The sequence below is a fragment of the Pelodiscus sinensis genome, chromosome 1, assembly GCF_052426305.1.
Source record: "Pelodiscus sinensis isolate ZL-2025 chromosome 1, ASM5242630v1, whole genome shotgun sequence".
Classification (NCBI taxonomy): Eukaryota; Metazoa; Chordata; order Testudines; family Trionychidae; genus Pelodiscus; species Pelodiscus sinensis.
Window position 1 is genome coordinate 194,973,784 of NC_143052.1, and position 22,064 is coordinate 194,995,847.

At 44.9% G+C, this 22,064-nt stretch overlaps 1 protein-coding gene across 2 annotated transcripts in view; it reads right to left on the bottom strand.

Annotated features, from left to right (window-relative positions):
• The window catches only part of C2CD2 (C2 calcium dependent domain containing 2), a 57,361-nt gene that overhangs the window by 9,090 nt on the left and 26,207 nt on the right, over window positions 1-22,064 (bottom strand). The window contains exons 8-14 of one of the 2 annotated variants that reach the window (XM_075912186.2): window positions 16,287-16,348; window positions 12,580-12,707; window positions 11,737-11,908; window positions 7,245-7,358; window positions 4,434-4,561; window positions 3,168-3,480; window positions 449-484 (exon numbers count right to left, since the gene is read on the bottom strand). In XM_075912186.2, the coding sequence (XP_075768301.2) occupies window positions 459-484; window positions 3,168-3,480; window positions 4,434-4,561; window positions 7,245-7,358; window positions 11,737-11,908; window positions 12,580-12,707; window positions 16,287-16,348 (943 nt within the window). In that variant the 3' untranslated portion in view covers window positions 449-458. The remainder of the gene's footprint in view (window positions 1-448; window positions 485-3,167; window positions 3,481-4,433; window positions 4,562-7,244; window positions 7,359-11,736; window positions 11,909-12,579; window positions 12,708-16,286; window positions 16,349-22,064) is intronic. The other variant, XM_006130532.4, reaches the window with a different exon arrangement.

The following is a 22,064-nucleotide window of genomic DNA, read 5'->3' on the forward strand; positions in this document are numbered from 1 at the left end:
TTAAATATAAAGATCAGATAGCTCAAATAATTAGGGACTGTTAGTAAAGAATGTTAGATACCCATACATGATTTGTAGTTTGTACGTGCAGGCCTTTGATTGGCTCCCAGCTACTACAGGGATGAGTGCCACAGAAATACAATGAGATGCAAGGAACACTGCAGTAATTATCCAGGTCTCCCCAATTGTTATCTTTTACCTGATAATCTGGACAGAGCAGAGGGGAATCTTCTCTCTCCTGCCCCTACCTCCCAAAAATCAATTATTTGTAAGCATAACACACCCACAACTAGAATAACTTGCTACTACAGATTAACCTGCTAAAAACTCTCTACATAAAATACAAGAGAGTATTGTGGAGAGAAGGAATAAACCCAACACTGACATGGGGAAGATGTTAACAGGTGACAAAACAAATCTTGAATGAAAGTAAGACAAAATAACTTACTGTGTAGCAATTAATGCAGGCTGGCATAGTAGTCCTCTTAAGTTTACAAAAGACATGGGTAAGAAAGATGAAGTCAGAAAGGTAATAAGAGGTAAAAACACTTGCAAGAACAAAAATAATAATGAACGACAGTACACATTTTGAATCATTAACAAAAATCCTTCAAGTACAATGTTAAAGTAGCACATCTGGCAAATGCTTCCCTTTAAAAACAAATCTGCATTCATTTTGCAACAGAAACATCTCATACTAGCATATTTTAGTGGGGAGCGGATGAAGGAAGATACATTCCTGTCTTACTCCACAAAAGCCACCATGCTGTGAAACAGCACGACATACAAGAGCTCCACAGTTCGACTGTGAATTTCTTTTCTCGAATAGGTTTTTGCATAGAACAGCACCGTGCTATTTATGGAGTGCAACACAAAACCCCCCACGAGAGGTAAGAATACAACTCTTGCTGCATTGTGTTTTTTGCACTCTTGTATTACATATGAACACTGAACACATCCACTGAAGATAGATGGTGAACATAATTATTTTAAAAGTGTGTGTGGGGGGGGGAGGAGGAGTGTTTAAATCTGAGCAGTTAGATTGTACAAAGAAAAGAGAGTATGTTTTTAATATACAGTAATTTCTCATTTAACACGGTAGACATTTCAGAAAATGATCATGTTAAGTGAAAACATGTTATGCGGGGTCAATTTTCCCATTGAAATTAATGGAAAAGGTGGAGGTTGCATTTCAAGCAGTGGGGAATGGGGAAACCCAGCCGCCGGCCTGCAAGCTGGGTTGGAAGAGAGGGAACAAGGCATCTGGCAAAAAAAGGGGGGGGGGTCTCTGGGAAACAGCGCAGTGAGCAGAGAACCCTCTGCTGCTTTGAAGAGAGGCGGGGGAAGCCCCGTGCAGCTGCTGGTGACCCGCTGGCTGGGGAAACCCAGCCACTGGCCTGCAAGCAGGGGCGGAGGAGAGGGAGCAAGGTGTCTAGCAAGAAGAGGTCGCTGAGGAACGGCATGGCAAACCCTTCGCTGCTTTGCAGGGAGGTGTGGGAAGCCCCGCGCAGCTGCTGGCAACTAGCCGGCTGGGGAAAACGTGTTATTTTGGGGACAGTCGTGTTGTTCAAAAAACGATCACAAAAATGTGTTAAGCGGGCACATGTTAAGCGAGTAATTACTGTAACTGCATTTAAAACAGGGATGCAAAATCCCTCTTAAATTGGTTAAACATTACGCTTAACCGGTTAACTGATTAAGCAGGATCCCTCAGGCAGTGTCCCTGCCCAACCGGAGCAGCTCCCAACCCACTGGCCCCATAGGGGCTGTCAGTTAACCATTCACATCCCTAATTAAAAAAACCCCAACCCTGCCCAAACTGCTATTCAAATACAAGACTGTGTTCTGAAAGCAAATTCTGAAATGAGTTCAGAGGTTTAGTTAGCGTGCACTCTCAAATCACATGATTTTTTAATTTTTGGGGGGCTCAAAGGGTGTGACAGTTAAGCCTCTTTAAAGCACTTCTTAATGATCAGCTTATGGACACATTTGCCAAACTGCTCATTCACCATGACAGCTTCAGGTGCTACATTAAGTGATTGCCAGGAAAGACAAGTTGGGAAAATCATGGCAGAATGGAAAAAATCCTCAGCATATGAAGATCCACAGTATAATTTTATGGCTGAGATAAGGCACTTGATTTTGGGGTGTGGTTTTCAGTAACACTCATGAAGGCCATTAACAAAACAAAACACAACCCCACCAAGGAGAGGATTTGAAGGGGATGGGATGCATAAGAACTTCAGCAGCTACTGGACAGTGATCCTCAGACTTGCCTTTCCCCTAAACTAGTAACAGGCAAGTAGGGGAATGGATGGAGTCTATTGAACAGAGAATGTTCCCAGCTCATCTTCAAGCTGGTTTCTTTCAAGTTCAAAATCCCACCACTCTCAGAACAGAAGCAATGAGTCTCAAATTCATCTACAAGGTTAGCTGGGGAGGGGAAGAAGAGAGAAAATCTCATGAGCCAGGAGGCAGAAGAAGCGCCCTGGTTGCTAGCAGTCCACAGGCGCACTAAGACAAGTATCAGTTATGACAACAAAACAATGTGTCCCTTATTTAAAGAAAACAATCACATCCTGTGTGTCGTTCTCTTTTGTAAACAGTTGTATTATTGAGAAAGGCAAGAGGGGAGAGGGACAAACTGTTCAATGGGCACGTTTAATATTCACAATGAGTAAAAAGTTAATTAGGGATACACATGTGCTTTTGTGGGGGAGGGTCGGGGAAGTCTATGTGCAGAGGAGATGGTGAAGAGCATTGTTCTCTTTATTTGGGCCCCTTGATATAATTTACAAGAAAGAATTTGTATCAGCAAATTTCAGTTTGCTCACGGATCTCCTCAGAGAAGCCAGATGACCTAATGCATTTGGAGTGGTTTACACTTTTGCTCTTGGAACAAGTCCTTGCATATTGTGACAGTGGGGTATAGCACAGGTAAATCTGTATTGTATGTTTTGTGGTTAAAGGATTTCGTTCTTCGGGGTCATCAGTTTGGCACTTTTCACCAGCACCAAATCCACTTGGAAGTTTAAGAGGGGGAAAAAAAAAAGATAAGACTGGAAAAGATTCACATGATAGCCCTGCTTGACAAAGACGCTCAAGTTCAGCTATAGGAATCAGCTCTTTGATACAGTTCTAGGTAAGCGTGAAGAGAGCTCATATACCTTTAGATTTTTTCACATTCCCAGATTCCAAGACACTTAATGAACTCCCGGACATCTCTTCACAGTTCTGGTCTGAAAGTACATTGCTGTGCCATTGTTGGCTGCTGTTATTCAAGTCCCACGCATTATGGCTATCTTCCTGTGGGTCAGTGGCAGGCAGCGTTTGTGAAGCAGCTGATGGTAGTTCTTTGTTGGAGGGGACTTCTGTGGTAAAATCCCCCACAGTGAATAGGCTGCCTTCTTTACATGAGCCATCCATGGCTGCTGCATAGTCCATCATCAGTGTGGCTTCACTGTCCTGAGATAAGGAGGTCTGCCACAGAGAGAGAGGTGGGAGGGGTGAACAATTACTATTTGTTGGACAAACCAACTGCCACCCCAAAGGCTTTAATTCATTCTTTGCACCCTGTCTGCATTGCCCTGCTATTTCCAGCAATTCACAGTATCGTGTATTCTCTTTGCTTCTCCTTTTCTTAGGAGAGAGCACAGCTAACTTAACTTCGGTTTCAACAAAATAGTTAGGGCTTGATTTAAACAAAGAATCTACTGCAGAAATCACTACTGGTCAGTGGAAGACTGTCCTTTCCAAGTTAGCATCTGTAAGAAAAAGGAACTAAAAAGGCATCAGCTTTCAGAAAAATCTAAGTTTTGGTTAACAACAACAACCACCACCAACAAAAAAGCTGCAGTAAATTTGACTGCACTGCAGCTCAAAAAATGGAGAAGCAACAGAGGCCTAGGAGCTATTGGGTAGGAAGAACAAACAAGATGTGAGTGGGGGGACAAAGTCAGAAAGCTACCTGAGGATATGGAACAAAAACTACTTCTTTTCCAATTGCCAGAGAGGGTGATGGGGCATTTAAAATAAGCTAAAATCCTCTTACAGGAAGGTCAGTCTGAAAGGTGAAGCCCCCATGCCTAATCTAGACACTGTACTCTGGTAGAATTCTAACACCAGCTCCTTGCCTTGCTGCTGGAGTACTAGTGAGCCTGAACAGGTCCTCCCCAATCTCTAACCACAGCCCCCAACTCCAGGATAATGGTCTCTACCTAGTACAGTTTGTCATCTGGCTAAAACGTGTCTGAAATTCTCCGCTTGTAGGCTTAACTTGCAATGCTAATTAGCAAAGCAACAAGGATATACAACCCAGCTGCAGGAAAAACTACCAAACGGAAGAGAACAAAGTACGTGTTCACATATACTCAGCAAAGCAAAGAGTCTCTTCAGTGTTGGCCACTGAATGCAGGTGTGATTTTGAACGCTACCTTGGACACCCCAGATATGATAATGGTGCTCTTCTTTCTTGGAGACTTCAGTGTCTGCTTTGAAGACTCACTGAGCTGTCGAATGGCTACTTCAGCGACTGGGTCAGTGCCATTCAACACCAGCAGCTCTGAAAAGAAAGGAAAGTGCTTTAAGTTAAAAACAGGTATAAGAGCAGGAAGAGGAAAACTATTGGAATTTTAAACACCACATGAACTAAATAGAAGTCAGGAATAGGGGGCCAACTGCTGGGCTGTAATCTGAGGGCATGCCAGGGACATGGCCAGAACAGGGCTAGGTGGTTCTCCTTGCCACCCTCACAGGAGCCAGCCCAGGCCCTGCTGCACCGCCCAAAGGTTTCTCCACACATCCCATAGTTTGAGGGCCCCTGATCTAGATCATCCCTGACTGGTGTTTGTCTAACTGGTTCTTATGATGGCACTTTTCCTGGGCAGCCACTTGACCACGCAGCTTAAAGAGAACACAGTGTGCGGGACTCAACTCATTATGCCTCTACAACTTGACTGTGAGCCAATGATAACTCTGGGAATAGTTTTCCAACCAGTTATGTACACCGCCTTTTAACAGCTCCATCTAGATTGTATTGCCCGAGTTTAGGAGAAAGTCATACAAGACTATCAAAAGCCTTACTAAAATCAAGATATACCACACTGACTGCTTTCCCCTATCTACAAGGCTTGTTGCCCTCTCAGCTATTAGGCTGGTTTAAATTGGGGTAGGGAACCTCAGTCCTGGGGGCTGGATCCACACATCCCTCTCCCGAGGCTCCAGGCTCCCCCAGCATTGGGAAACAGGCTGCAGCACACAAACTACTAGGCTAAACCCCCACAGGCTCTGGACGTGCAAGGAAATATGGGGAGTGTCTTTCTGCTTCTCAGTTAGGGACCACATCAGTGAGGGGATTTTTTGTTTCTCACTTGTGTGAGGCCCCCAACTGATTTTTCTATGGGTCAATGGCTCCCCAACTCTCCAAAAAAGGATCCCCACCCCTGGGTTAAATGTTATAAATGAAGTAAATAAACAGGTCATAAAGAGGCCTATGCTAAACCAAAAAAAATATTTAAAATAATTTGCATGAACTTAAATCTCTACATTAATGACAACAGCATATTATGGATCTTTGTCTGGGGTCAGCAAATCTTCATATTCTAGCAAATCCTCCAGTCATTTCAGGAACTGTGCTTCAAAGTATGTTCTTCATGTGCTAATCCTTACCCCAAAGGAGCAGTAAACTCCACTGCATGTACCATGTAAAGCTAGACTGGCTGGACATAACAGGTCTCTACAAGTATTGATTTCCATGATAGTCTAGTTCCAAGAAAGGAGTGATGTTCACTAGACCCAAGGAGTGAAGGACACAAGGAGAGTGAACAAAGGAATAAATTTTTATAAACATGTATTTGAACTATTTTCAGATTGTACGAAGAGATCCACAAGACCATATAAATAAGGACACTGAAGATTCAAAATATGAAGGGGGGAAAAGGTGTTCACATTTATATACATATGAAGGGTCTGAATCTATATTTAATATATTAAAAAGCATATGTAAACACATGCCAAAAGTGAATTCCAGAGGAACAGTTCTATCACCACCTAGTACATTAAAAACACACTTCATCTTTTATCTACATGATGATTTACAAAAGGTAGAGAAGCAGGCGCAGTGGGGATACATGTGTTGCTTAAAGTCACCGAGACAATGGAGAGAATCCAGGCTTCTGACTTCCATAGGCGGTTTCCTCTTCCACCATGTTAAACACAAGTGAAAGAGCACCTGCTCTGACAGGACGACTCAGCAGTGGACCCACTCACAGGGGCTTTCGGGCACTCTCCCCTCCGGTGGAAGGGGTTTAGGAATTCTGGATTAGGAAGTCTTTGCAACTTCCCAATGCCTTAGATCACAGGGATGTATGGGAAAGAGATTTTCAGTTGATGAGGGGAGTGCAGAAGGTGTGTGTTACATAGGGTAAAGGTGCAGGGGGAGGGGAGGAGAGGAAAGAGTTGGGAGGAGCTGAGGTGCCAGAGACAGGCTCTGGCTAGGAGGCACTTTCCAAGGTGGCTCCTGGCCAGCAGGTCCCTCAGTCAGGCTCCCTGCCTGCCTCACCCCATACACCACTCAGTGGCTAGCTGCTAGAGCCATGTGCTGCATGAGCTCAGCTAGCAAGGGTGGGGGGGCTGGGGAAGCTGTGTGTGCTGCCTGCCCTGCAAACAGGCAGCTCCCATTGGCCAGTTTCTCATGGAAGCACAAGCCCCCTGAAGACAGTCACTCATAGGCAGCAGGTGAAAGCCCAGCTGAGGAAGGCAAGCCCCACCCTGGCCCCTTCTGCTTGAGCCCTACCCCTGGAGCCAAGCCCCGCCCACCCTCCAGCCTAATCCTTCCAGGCCATGTGGAGAGTTGGGGCTGCAGTGCTGTGGCCCTGGCCCCAGCCCCCCCCGCCCCCCCAGTGGCTGGGGGAAGTTGGGCTGCTACACTACAACCCCAGCCTTCCCCAGCAGCAGCCCCAGCCTTTGGTGGTTGTGCAGGTAGGCATTTTTGGGAAGGCTGTACCTTCCCTGGCTATATTACTGGCTGCCCATGTAGCCATTGCGAGTAACATGCTGGGGCAGGGCAGGCAGGAAGCCTGCCTGAGGCTCCTGACAGATTTGGTGTGTGGGCTATATTTTGCCTGGCCCTGCAGTAAGGCATAGGTCCTGCTGTTAATGTAATGTTGTAAATTAACGTTTTAAGATAATCTGCTACACAAGAGATTAAAAAGGATATAGACACGGGCTTTGGATGTTTCTCTCACCTGTATCTGAAGAGGATAACACTTTGCTGACTGGAGCACCTTGACAATGAATTGCTTGCACTGAGAAATCCTTTTCAATCACCTTTACTTTAGTAGGAGTTTTCACAGGAGAATCTGAGAAGCATAGAGAATGTATAAAGTGTTATAGGGATTTCCCCGGGGTTGAGTATCTGCATAATAGTTCACCAAAGGATGACATGAAAGTTCTCTACCAGTAGCCCACCAATCATCATAATCATTGAGAAATGTATGAGCAGATAGTATTTAAAGTAGTGGTGTATCTATATTGAAAATTAAGTTTAAGATCTTGGAGTAAAGGGATGTCACCAGGGCGTGACATTCCTCAGAGACATTCCTTGCAGGCAAACATCCCTGTTTGGTCTATCATGTATGCTATGTCTTATGCTATAGTCACTGGGCTGAGTCTGCAAACAGGCCAACAGAGAGACCATGAAATTAGCAAGAAAGGAAACCTACAGGATGAAACAAACAGGAGGTGGTGTGCTATTGACGAATAAATAAATATTGGTCTGGTCTACCAGGAGAGACATCCATACTTACAGACCTAGATCAGTACAACTAGCATGCTCAGAAGTGTGAAAAATCCACACCGCTGAGTCATGTAGTTGTACTGAACTAATGCCCCGTGCAGACAATGCTGGGTTGATAGGAGAGCTTCTCTTGCTGGCATAGTGACCGGCTCTTTGGAAGGAGGATTAACTATACTGATATGAACTCTAAAAGCTGCATAGTAGCATCTTCACTAAAATGCTTCAGCTGCTGTACTGGAAGACAAGGACTTGGAGGCAAAAAAAACATCTTCACTAAAGTGCTACAGTGGTACAACTGCTGTACTGGAAGACAAGAACTTGGAGGCAAAAGAAACACAAGCTCCTTCAGCTAGGAGGCAAACTGACAGCAAGTACATCTCATGAAAGAAGTGTCAAAGTCTGTCTGGCTGTAAAGTGCTGCAGGGATTTTGAGAGAGCAATACTTTATTAGATGTGAGAGTACCTTGTTAAGTAAGGATGATGATTCTATCTTACATGTCATTATTTTGTTTCCAGGACTTTTACTTGCTACTCCTTGAATCTCTATATGCTTTGTCAAATAAACTTAAGATATATTTATACTGAGATCAGATCTAAGTGCTGAGTGTTTGGTGGAGCAGCTATCTAAGGCAAAACTGGAGAATACTGCTTTTTTTGGGAGCAGTATATTTGTGTGTACTGCAAGTGACCAGTGGACCAGGGGGTGGGCTGGCTACTCCAGGGAAATGCTCAGAGGATTCCAGGATTGGACTGTGCCTATGGCTACCTAGCAGAGAACCAGCAATGCCTGTAAGACATAGAGGGGAGGGCTTGTGTTGCCCGTGGCCAGGAGACTTAGGAAGCAGACCCACAGACACACACAGACCAGGCATCTTCATGCTAAAGGCCAGTGGTAGCAAGGTGACCCCCCACCCCCAGGAAGTGTCACTAGGTAATCACACTGTTTAATAAGGAGGGATTCCAGTCGAGGATCCTGGTCAGGTGTCAATGGTAGCTGAGCACAGCAATGATCTATATTAAAGAGTTGGGGGCAGAGGAGATAAACAGATAAAGAAGTGCAGAAGTTAGTTTTAAAGCAGTGCATCTTCCATATAAGTAAACTGGTTTAATTTATAGCCTCTTATTGTGAGTATACACATATGGGTAGGTGGGAAGGATAAAGGGGTGGAAGAGAAGTGAATGATCCCACATTTTCTTCCCTTCCCTCATGTGACTGACAACAGAAGTAATAAACCATTAAACTATGCTCCAAGAAAGTATTATGAATGTTAAAGCAAGATATCCCCACAATTTCAATTTCTGTTCTGGGAATACTCGGTGTCTTTGTTATGCATAGAAAATATGGAAAAACAAATAGACTGACAATCTGACATCTCATAGGCACATCTGTTAGCAGCTTGCTGCCTGTTTTTAGTCACGTGCCATCTTTTTGCAGGAGTAGATTGAGAGATGGTCATCTTAACAAGGGTGTAATAAACACCCCAAATACAATGGATTTATATATTAAGAGAAGCATTGTACGATCTACTCTTCCCCATTCTTAGGGTACGTCTACATTTGCTCTCTAGTTCAACCTAGGGATGCAAATGTAGCCAATCGAAATTGCTAATGAAGCGGGGATTTAAATATCCCACGCTTCATTAGCATAATCTCACCCGCGCGCTATTCCACTCCCCAGCAGATTCGAACCAGGAAGTGCGCTCTGGGACACGTTAGTTCGAATCAAACCCCTTGGTTCAAACTAACGCTACTCCTCAAAAAATGATCAGCTAGCGAGCAGAATAGGGCATGGGCGATATTATGCCAATGAAGCACGGGATATTTAAATCCCCGCTTCATTTGCAATTTCGGTCAGCTACATTTGCATCCCTATTTCAAACTAGGGAGCAAGTGTAGACGTATCCTTGGAGATTTTAGTATTCTCTTAGAAAAGACACACAAAAACCCAGCCTCACCAATGAAAGACACCAAACATTCACACTACCAAGCAAAGGAAGTCCTGATCATTTCCTACCTTACTTACTTCAAAGGGAGCAAAATCAGCCTTCTAGTAATTGGCAAAGACTTCCATTGACTTCAGGGGTGGAAGAAGACCTGGCTTCATGTCAAAGAATTTTTTTTATCCCAAGTACCCACGACCACATCCACTGACCCATTAAGCACAAAACAAATCCCCATCCAACAGATCTAGACCAGTGGTCTCCAACCTTTTTACACCCAAGATCACTTTTTAAATGACAGAACAAGCCAAGATCTACTGCCCTGCCTCTTTCTTGAATCCCCACCCCTTCCTTGAAGCCCCGCCCTTTCTATTCTCCTCCTTTCCATCACTTGCTACCCCCAACCCTTATACTGCTGCTTTTCCCCCAGTTCTTCTGTAGGAAGAGGTTTTTCCAAAATTTGGCCTGTCTAGATTGGACCAAATATCAGAAAACCCCTTATTTTGGAAGCCCCCTTATTCCTTGTGGAAAGTGGAATATAGGGGTGACCGAAAGATCACAGTTGCTCTTTCACTAAAAGAAGCGGAAGAACAAACGCATCCCTGGATGCGGAAGAGTTTTTCCTGGAATATCTCTGGAATCCTGAAACTCCTGTAGTCTGGTCGTACTCTCGCTGGGTTGAGACAGGATGTGTAGGCTCTGGGGTGGGAATGAGGGATTTGGGTGTGGGAAGGGGTGAGAGGTGCAAGCTCTGGGAGGAAATCTGGATGCAGGAGGAGGTGGATAAGGGGACGCTGGCTCGGGGAGGGGACTCCAGGCCGGGCAGTGTTGGGGTACTAAGCAAGCCACAGACTTTTGAATGTGAGGGTTCAGGAATTTGGGTTGGGGTATATGAGGGGCTCAGGGAAGAGGGTTCCAATGTCTGATAAGCTCAGATGTAGGGTCTGGGGGAAAGGAGAGTGCAGGAGTGTTATGATGCTGTGGCCAGATGGGGGCTTGGCCCCAATTGGGGGTTTGTTGGCCAGGCTTCATTTTTAAATAAAATACTATGCCAAACACAAAAAGTTTCTGCATTGTCTTTATTTCTGAGAAGGGCAGCGAACCTGTTTTGAGTCAGGGGTCACTGACCCACAGAAAAGTCAGTTGGTATGTTTTTTGCATCTCACTTGTGTGGCCCCATCCTCCAACGCCCCCTCCCCTATCCCCAAGCTTCACTAATGTGGCCCCAACTGTGTTGTTGAGAACAGAGGACATGGTACTGGGGAAGGGTGCTAGTGGGTGCTTTGGCAGGGGACAGGATGCTAGTGGGGACAGAGGAGAGGGAACAGGGTGCTGGGACGGGAGAGGACAGGTTTCTGCAGCTAGGGCCAAGGTGCCACTGGGGACAGAGTTCTGTGGCTGGGGACAGGGGGCGCAGGGAGGGCAGGGGTGCCACTGGGGGCACGGAGTCTCCTGTACTCGCCTCCTCCCAGGATTCTCCCCCCCCCCCGCCCCGGGAAGCCTGGGGCCAAACCCCTCCACCCCCTGCGCACCTGCCCTGGGGCCGACTCACCCCTCCTGCAGCGCAGGGAAGCTGCCACGCCCCTCCTCCGGGGCTAACGCCCCCTCCCACAGCGCGCCCAGCATGCCACAGACCTGCAGGAGGGGAGTAGCCAGCGCACTTCTGGAACTCCCAGAAGTGGCGCAAAGCTGCAGGATTTCTGTCCACCCCGCGGGAAGCTGGGACTACCGCCATTGTTGCTGGAGGTAGGAAGTGGGGCTTCTCGGGGCTGGGGGGAAACGTGGGGGGGGGGGCGCCCCGAACCCCTCACGATTGACTGGTCGAGGCTTTGTGATCGACCAGTCAATCGCGATTGACTGGTTGGTGACCATGGATCTAGACAATATTCCTTTTTCTTTCCCCCATCCCCTGCCAGAACTAAAAACCAGCACAAACCAACCAACCAACCAACCAAACATACATCTTGGCTTTGTATTTTAAAGTTTCTGCAATGTCTTCACCTGGGCTCAGTGCAGAATGTTTCCCTTCGAGTCGAGGTTTGGTTTTCACAGCAGTGACAGTAGTAACTACAGTCCCACAAGGCATTACAGTTCGATCCTTTTCTATCTTTGCGGCAGGAAGCTGAGTGGGAACTTGCCAGGATTTTGACTCATTAGGTTCTACGTAAGAGAACTAGAACGAGAAAGTTTAGTAATTAAAGTACACATTGAACCTCTCTGGTCCAGAACTTTTTGGTTCAGCAACACCTATGGTTCAACAGAACCACAGATGTTGTTGGACCACAGAGCCCCAGGGCCAGTCGCAAATTCCCAGCGGCCTCAAGGGGCTGGCCTTCCCTGGTCTGGCAAACTCTCTCCTTTGGGACCAGACCAGGAAGGTCCAACCTGTAGTAATTATATCTTATAAGGAAAGAGGCACTCTTTGAAACAGCAGCTAGTATTGTAAAATGGACTAGATCAAAGATACTGACAAATGGTTAGTGCATGTTAACAAGATACCTACAGACTTTAAAGCATGCACCAGAGTAGTTGCAGGGCAGATTAACCCCAACTTGCCATGAATCAAGCGTTCATGTAGATAAGCCCTTAGAAGATGCACATTATTCCTGAAAGCTCGGATCATGACAGTCACAGATTTTGCTTTAACTAAGTATGTATGAATCACTGTTACATAAGTACAAAGTGAGTTCACAACACTACCATTTTGATTTAGAAGCATAAAGCCAGTTGCCATTTTGTTAACGGTTACATATCATGCAGGGGAATAGCGTGTTAAGCCTGTACTCTTAAAATGTACAACATAGTTAAAAAAAAAAATCAACCATAAAGATAAGGATGTGATACCTCTGCAGTGACAGATCCTACCACAGCGCTATGACAGCTGGGCTTGCTGTTCAGCGCAAAGCTTTGTTGTCCAGAAGGCTGTTTCTTGAACAAGTCTAAAGGTACAATTGCCCATGCTGAAAAAGAACCTAAAATAAATGAAAGTGACATAGTAAGATTTCGCCTGAGCTGTCAACAGCTTTGTGGTTATTTTGAAACTGAGGAAAGCAGAAGCCATTGCTATTTTAAACTGCTGAGGCACCTAACATTGCAAGGAATAATCTCTACAGCACAATAAGGTATTTACTTTATAAAGAGACAGGATTATTTGTAGACAAAATTTTTAAAGAAGGATCCGTCGTTCTTGCAGGCTAGGTTTTTAGGATAGTTATAACACTGCTTGACAGAAAGGCAAGCAGATGCTGAATCATTAATACTTCACTTTAAAAACTATTCTTCTCTGCATCCAGGATACTTGGGAGGATATGAAAAGCACTAGGGACTCAACATTGATGTGGTTGTTTGAAAGACAGTCCAGCTGAATTTTCATTTTCTCCTCAACTGCCCTTGTCTTATACAGCCAGTCCCCGACTTACGAACGAGTTACGGACCAAACACTTGGTCGTAACTTGAAGTGTTCGTAAGTCGGACCCCAATTCATTTACATGCGACCACGCTGTTCGTAAGCATGGATCACGTTCCTAACTGAGGGACCGCCTTTACAATTGCTTAATGGGAGGTTTGGTCGTAAGTACGAACGGTCGTAAATTGACCATTCGAAACGAGGGGACTTGCTGTATTTCATAGAGAAGGTTTCCTGGATTCATATTAGATTGGCAGAGCTAACTAAGAGCATTACATGATGTTCAGTGGTGCAAGTAGGACAGTACACCTTATGGCAAGTTATTTTTGGCTGATACATTAGAGACACTCCTTGCCAGCCATCCCCAGACCCTCCACCAGGTGCCGCGTATGTGTACTGTGCTGGGGCCTGTAGAGAGAGATGGGGAGCTAAGCGTGCTTCAGCAGCCAGAAGAGCTGCCAGCATTCTGCTTCATTCCCCACTGCTCCTCCCCCTCTTTTCCTTGCTGGAACTGCCAGCCCCACCCTCCCCAGCCCTGTGCACAGATGGGCAGCTCTGTGGAGGAGCAGGAAGTGGGGCTAGAAATTCTACTCATTTCCCAGCACGCACTATTCAAGAAGCAGGCACACCATGGATTTAAATAGAATATGGTATTTTCTGTCTAATTCACCACCTCTTTCTTAATGAGTCCCAAGATTCTGTTAGCTTTTTTGACTGCACACTGAATGGTTATTTTCAGAAAACTATAGTGAATCCAAGATCTGTCTCGAGTGGTAATAGTTAATTTAGACATTTTTATATGTATAGTTGGGATTACGTTTTCAATGTGCATTGCTTTGCCTATATCAACATGAAATTTGTTGCCAAGTCACCCAGTTTTGTAATGGCTTTCCCTGAGAAGGGAATTATTCTTCAGTGATGCTATTGATTTTATGTGGTAGGAAGCAATAAAAAACCTCTACAATAGATGGACCTACATTAAAGTTAGACTGCTGCCACCATTATTCAAATTGCTCTAAGATTCAACAACCACCATCATCAAATGCAACTAAATTTTTTTTCAGAAAAACTAAATCTGTTATTACCTTATTCTAATGACCTTGTATTTATATACTGTTAATCTCTTTCTTAGCAAATCAAATAAAGGAATAAAAGTGTTCCATTAATGCTGTAGGATATGTGTAGTCGCTGACATTTTGAAAGACCATTATTAAAAACATATGGGCAGGACAGGTTTTGGGTTTTTTTTGGTAGGTAGGTGACAATACATACTTTGCACCCTTACTGTGAAGTATTACTAAAATATAGCTTTTGTGAGTTGTGTGAAAGTTTGTTTTTGGTACACGTGCTTCTTCCCCTCCTCCATATTTCCATATATACATTTTTAACAAAGTGACTATTACTCCCCTCACCTCTTCCCCCCCCCACACACTTGTTTGCTATGGGGGGGGGGGGGAAGGGAAGTTACTTTCTGTATATTTCTGATTCACTACCATTTATCCCCCAACACTAGCTTATTGCCACATGAAACACTGTTGAAAACTGTTGGGCCAAACATCCCCAATTACCAAAAGCATAACAAAATATAAAATTCACCCATCCTTGCCTTGTTTTGTGATACTTTTGTAATTCCTTTTTGCCAACTTTGAATTTAAAAATACATTTGATATGACTAATATAGCACTCTAAATATGGCTTTCATAACATGTTATTAAAATATGGCTTACATAAGTTATAATATTAGATTAGAGCTTAGTTAATAGGTAGGAAGCAGAAGGCTGGAACAAAGGTGTGTAGTAGAAAGTTAATCAGTGTGCTCCAACTTTGTTTTGAGCCATTATTCACATATAGTTAAGAATCTGACAATACTGAAATTGAGAATAGCTGAAACTCAAAGCATGTTTTGATTTTTACAGCATAATCCTGACATACTAGCAAACTTACCCAAGAGGTGTAACATGTATTTTACAGTTTTTAGCTGAAATGAAACTCAAGGGTGCAGAAATAACGCTAAAAGTAAATTTAGTTAGAATGGCATTAAATTGCTATTAAAGATGAAAAAGGATTGAAACGTACTGACTGAACCTGCACAGTGAATTCTTAGTCCAGCATTCAGCAACAGTAGCACATGAGGTGGCTTGTATTGAGAAGGGTCTGTTAGTTTAAGAATTCTGTGCCATTTCATAAAACTGCAAGTAATACACTAATCTGGAACAAGGTATTATGGCTCACATAAAAATTGTGAAACTGAATGTCCGCTTTAATCTTAAAATCTCCCTTCTCACCAGCAATTCAAGAAGAAAACTATGTCTGCTCCTCTCCTGACCAAGTAGAGAGTTCCTCTAACAGAAAGGTTTTTCTTGTAAGTAGGGATAAGGATCTCTAAACTGGGGTGACAATCAAATACCATAGCATATAATTCCCTACAGTCAAAGTTTGATTATACATAGGTGGGATTAGTCAGTTTTGGCCTCAAACACACTCAAGAAGGTAAAACCAGGGAAATCTAAGGCACGGTGAAACAATAGAAAACACCAGCCATGCTCAAAACAGCACTCAGAATTAAGTCTTGTTTCTACATTTAGTCCTGCCTTAGGACTTTGTTAAAGATTAAAGCAAAACCCAGGAACATGGAAAAGCTGTACAACATCCTCCTTCCTGCCCATGTTTGGGGACAGAAGGAAACAGCGAAAAACCCATCTCCACTTTGCAGTTGAATGTCACCTAAAAACTGCCACTGGAGTTAAATTCAAGATCAAAGGCTAAGTTGTAAGCCCAATTCTGCTTTAGGGTTTAGCTAATGACAGTTTACTTTCTGAAATTCTTCCTGAGTTGCCCTTGCCCCTGTTTTTAAATGGTCCAACCAAGCAAAACTCCAGCCCTTTATTTCTAAGGGCTCTCTTGCCTCAGCAACTATCAGCCTTCTGTTTCTAGAGTCATTGAGGCATACCTGATCTGGCTACCACCAGTTAGTCAGCAGAACAGGCCTAAGTCAGCAGAACAGGCCTAAATTGACTACAGACTTCTGAAGTCTGACAGTATCTTATATGATCGTATTCAACTACATAAACAAAAAAAGGGGATTTGTTTTAAGTTCTCAGTAATGCCAATGAGGGTACCAAAAGAATTTAGTTGAAGTACTTACTATCCAATTTCCCATCTTCCAAGATATGCAGTTGTAATTCTTTTGATTTTGCATTTAATTCACTGTGGAATAAATAAAGTGATGTCAGGCTTTTACAGAGTTTTTATTTGTTCTCAAGTCATTGCACTGGGAATGTTTCTCCCCTCTTCATTTTAAATTACCCTTTACGTCAGGGCTACTCACCTTTGGAAGCCCCGGGGGCCACAATGGTCCTCACAGCACATGCTGAGGGCTGCAATTTAAGTGTGGTTGCATATACATGCAAATATATATGCAAATATACACAAATAGCCTCTTTCACACTGATGGACATGGATACAAAGCACTTCCCACAATGCCCCGGCACTCCTGACACCTCCTCCCTGGGGGCTAGAAATGCTGACACCCTGTATCATCTATTCCAGCCAGCCCGTCCACTTGCGTCTTTCAATGCTCACCCCACCTGGGAGATGCCTTGCTGTTGTGGAGCATGTTCCCAGCAGAGGCCATGTTCAGAGGATCCCACCTGTGGGCTGCGTGTTGAGCCCAGCATAAACCCAAACCGCATTGCAGGCCACAAACAAACCGGCTGCAGACTGCATGCAGCCCACGGGCCAAGTGTTGTGTAGCCCTGCTTTACATAATGCTTCAATTTCTACTAGGTCTCATGTATTACACCAATCATGCAATGCATTTTTATCGACATGTTAGTGGGAAGAGTTAAACATTTACAGCATTCTGCCCTTCAAATGCTAAAGAGAAAACATGTGTGCCACTTCTTGAACTCAAATTAACCTGAGGGAAGAGAAGGCTGGCATGCAGCCTGAACTTGGATCTATTTAGCTTCCTTACTGGAGTTAGGATTGCCTAAACATTTCTGTTGTAAGAGCGACTTTTTCCAGTTGCTTATATGCGTTGCCTTTCAGAATGAAGCTTTCCATTTCTGTTGTCTACCCACAGATTGAGAAACAATTTTTTCTGCACACAGCAGAGACAACAGCCTCCAAATTCAAGAACATGGAATAGATCCAGAAGTCTAGCATCCTGCCAATGCCAGACTATTCTAATGATGGAAGCAAATAAATCTCTGGCATAGATATCGGACCACTGGCTCTTAAATTTCTTGATTTAGCAATCATTAGAGCTTACTCTCCACCCCCTATATTATTCTGAGAAGGGCACATGTTATCTTAGCAAAAACTTAAGACTCGAGGTGAAACAAAAAACAGGACTATGTAGCACTTTAAAGACTAACAAGATGGTTTATTAGGTGGTGATGAGCTTTCATGGGCCAGACCCACTTCCTCAGATCAAATAGTGGAAGAAAATTGGCACAACCATATATACCAAAAAATACAATCAAAAAAATGAACACATATGAAAAGGACAAATCAAATTTCAGAACAGAAGGGGGATGGGGAGGGGGTAGGTAAATGTCTGTGAGCTAATGATATTAGAGGTGATAATTGGGGAAGCTATCTTTGTAATGGGTAAGATAATTAATATCTTTGTTTAGACCTAGGCGTAAAGTACGAATGACAGTTCAGAGGATTCTCTTTCAAGTCTGGTGTTAAAATGTCTTTGAAGCAGGATGCAGGTAATCAAGTCGTTGAGACAATGCCCTTTCTGGTTGAAATGGCAAGCAACTGTTTTTTCTTTGTGATCCTGTCTGATATCTGTTTTGTGGGCATTGATTCTTTGGCGAAGTGTCTGAGACATTTGTCCAATGTACACAGCAGACGGGCACTTTCGGCACATGAAATTTGATTTGTCCTTTTCATGTGTGTTCATTTTTTTGATTGTATCCTTTGGTATATATGGTTGTGCCAATTTTCTTCCACTATTTGATCTGAGGAAGTGGGTCTGGCCCACAAAAGCTCATCACCACCTAATAAACTATCTTGTTAGTCTTTAAAGTGCTACATAGTCCTGTTTTTTGTTTCAGCTACACCAGACTAACATGGCTACATTTCTATCACTATTAAGACTCAAGGGACATTGTAAGAGGATGAGAGTAAAGAACAAGTTGCTACATGACATGACCAGCATGAATCATTATTAGATAACTGCTTTTGGCACAACCTGTGGTGCTTGATGCAATAGACAAAAACGAACAAAACCAACCTAAATCTATGGCTTGGGTAGTTAAAGCAAATGGATATTGTGAAATTTCCTTTAAATGTTAGTACTTACTACAGAAGGAATAGAATAGAGTTCAATTGAGAACTTTACTATTAGAAATGTGATTTTACATCATGCCTTTGTTTAGATGGGAATTTTCTTGACTAAAGCAGAGCTGAGCCACAGGACTTCCAAGGAAGACACAGGGTGCACAAGGAAGGTGAATGGTGCTAGCAATTCAGTAGCTGGCACTTTTCCCCGTGAGCCAATACTCCAGCTTCCTGGTAGGGATAGTGGGCCTGACAGTGTTCTCTTTGGAGTGAAGGAAGATGTGCAACCAAATTCTGACTACTTATTGTTAAAGACCCCATAGGGCTTCTGCAAACTTATCATGTTAGGCACATCTAAAGCACCCAGCACCATGGAAAGCAGTCTGTTAACTGTGGTCTAATGGCCAAATTCTGGTCAATCCTGTTCTGCTCACCTGAATTCCCCCTGAAGTTTCAGCTGTAGAAGAATACCCTTTCCTCTTCCTATCCTAAAACAAAGGGTAACAGCTGCTTTGCAGCACTGAACACATACTGTTCTACCAACAAATAGCTGAAGCTAGTTGACATTTGTAACACACTGAGATCTTTCAATATGAAAAATGTTATTCAACTGGTTTATTTTTATTTGCGTTAGTTCTAATGCAAATGAGTTGCATCGGGCTCATCGCAGCCATGCTGTGGCTCAGAATCTTACCATCAAGGCAGAGCAACTAGTCTGTGGCCTTATAAGAAAGCCACCACCTTAGCTGAGAAACACAGTCTCATCACTGAAAAACCTGAGTCCAGAAAAGAACATAAGTCACTAGAATTCAGGTGTCTTAAGATGGCAGCTCCAAGTCTAATTATTTTTCATTAGATACAAATAGACAACAGCACGCACTGGACACAGCTCCCATTTAAGTGCATGATAAAAATCAACATTTTCAGGATTGCATTAACAAAAATTCAGAGCACTTATCATACATTCAAAATCAGAGACTGAAATTCTCCACAGCCTAAACTATCTCAGACTATAATTCCTTCACAACCCATACACAGGTGCTGCTGCTGCTTCCAAAGGCTTTCACCTATGTCGTAAACACACCCACCTACACACAGCATAGGGAACAAGGAAGAGAGAGAAAGTTTCCCTTCTGTACACTTGCACCGCCTGGGGCTGAAGAACACACGTGGGTCACTCCACCCATCAACCAGGTAATCAAGCAGCTGCCAGTGCCAGCAGCAGCAGCACACATCCAATCCTGCCCCCCGATCAGGTCTTCATGAAACCTGCCTGTCCGTCCTTTACAAGGGCAAAAGAGACAATGGATGCAGTACAGTGACTCCATGGTGAAGGGGGATGCTGATGACATAGCAAGTGGCACTTTTCCTCAAAACGAGGAGAGAGGAGGTAAGGTTCCCGAAATGGATTGGGGGAGAAAAGCTAAGCTGTAAGGGAGATGGAGACCCTGATGGGAGTTAACACCTTTGACTGTAATGTTGTAGGAGAAAAGCACCAAGAGCACAGTGCACACAGCAGCACCTCTTTTCCTCACTTATGACAACCTGCTGCTGCTTCCTCTGTTCCTTTTAGTCAGTAAAGTAAGAAGCTTTCGGCCCTATCAGTAGCTTCATCCTAAGCAACACCGAAGCTGGCAGGTACTCTCCGCATTGCCCTTCAAGGGGACAGCAGGAAAAGAATTTTAAGACTGCCACTTAAATTCCCTCTGTTGTGGTCACCTCAGTAGTATCAGAGTCCTGTCAGATAGCAGCTTTACCCAAACTGTCTAATCTTTTTCCATTCCCACCCCACAGCATACCATGCTGTGACCTGCTCTTACAACAGAACTATGCCATACCAGATGCCCTATCACATGACTAAGGCTTGGTCTACACCAGGGGTCTCCAAACTACGGCCCGTGGGAGGCCCTCTCATCCAGCCCGTGGAGACCTTTTTGTCTGGCCCTGCCTTCTTCCGCGTGCCGGTGTGACGAGGCGACCCCCGCCCGTCCCTGGGGCGCCGCCGAACGGGCCCTTCTTGCCGCGGGGGGGGGCCCTGTCAGGGGTGTGCAGCGTGTACTCGCGCCGCGCCGGGGCAGGAGAAGCGGGCCGCTCCGCTGACAAGCGGCCGAGCGGCGGCAAACGGCGCAGGGGGCGGGGGTTAGCACGGGCGGCGTTCCCCCGCCCAGACTGACAGGGCAGCCGGCCAATCAGGGGGCAGGATGGTTGGTGGTGGTAACGCCCGCCCGGCGACGTGCGGGGGAACGTGAACCCCGGCGGGAACTTTAAAAAGGTGACCCCTTCCGCCCGGGGGGGGGGGGAAAAAGGAGTGAGCGGTGGCAAGCAGGAGGGGAGGACAGCGTGCAGAGGAAGGGGAGAGCAGGGGGAAAAGCCCCCCCCCCCCCGAATCTCAGGTCACTGTTGATGTTAGGGACAACAAATCTAAAGCCAGAAATGTCTGCTATTTTGGCATCCAGGAAACAATTTCACCATTCACACTAATACAGGTGTTCATGTGTAGTGTATCAATGTGTTATTAAATAATAACTGAATAAAATAATATTAAATAAATAATTAAAAACAACATCCATGTTTTGATTGTTTTTTATTTGGACCTCAAGTGTGTAGTCGGCCCCCGAACTGCTGTTTGATAGTTAATGCGGCCCTCGGGCTGAAAAGTTTGGAGACCCCTGGTCTACACTATAGAGTCAGGCAGTCACAAGGCAGCTTATGTTGACGTATATATCAGTGTCGCATGATAGTTTTGCTCCTGCCCATGCATGTGACCTACCACACTGGTAGAACAACTCCACCTCCAAGGTGTACACGCGCATGCCCATTTAGACACTGTGTTCCTGACATCATCCAGCTCTGCTAGAACTGTCAATTGATAAGAAAGCTGGCTCTTGGCTCCCCAGTCGGGCTGCTGTCAGGTCTCTGCTCTCAAAGACCAGGCTCCTGGCTTGGGCTGCCACATGGGCTCCTCTCTGGGAGCACAGCAAGGGACTTGACTTGGCATGCATCTCCCCTCTCTGAAGGCAAGAAGCCCAGATGGCTTCCCTTCGCTCCCAGGTGGAAGCAGGGAGCGGCATGTAACAGAGCATCCTGGCATTCAGCCCTCCACATTGCCCCTTTTCAGCCAGCGGAAGTGCACTACTGACAGAAGGAGGGTATACTGTGGTGGCTGATTCCGGGCATTACAGAGATGGCTGTAAATTTACCTATCACAGCTCGACTTAAGGGTATGCCTACACCACCATCTTAAATACTTGCCACCAAGGAAACCAACACACTCACTGGGTCCCTGGGCAAAGTGTGTGTAGGGGAGGGCAGCTCTGTGCTCGTGGAAGGGGAGGGACCTTGGGCAGAAGGGACGGGGATAGGGCAGCCAGCTCTCACCACTGCCTGGATCGTGCCCCGTGCCCCCCTCCTTAAATGCCATCTGGAGCACCCTGCCCAGGGTTCTGCAGCGTGTCATGTGGGGCTTCAGCAGCAATTTAAAGGACCTGGGGCCAGAGACCAGGCCCTTTGAATTGCCAGGCCCTGGGGCAGTTGCCCCTTTTGCCCCTCCCCACCATCCAGCTCTATTAGAAACCACATATCTATACCTCCCAATCCCAGACCCAACCATAATTCTCAATTAAAAGTA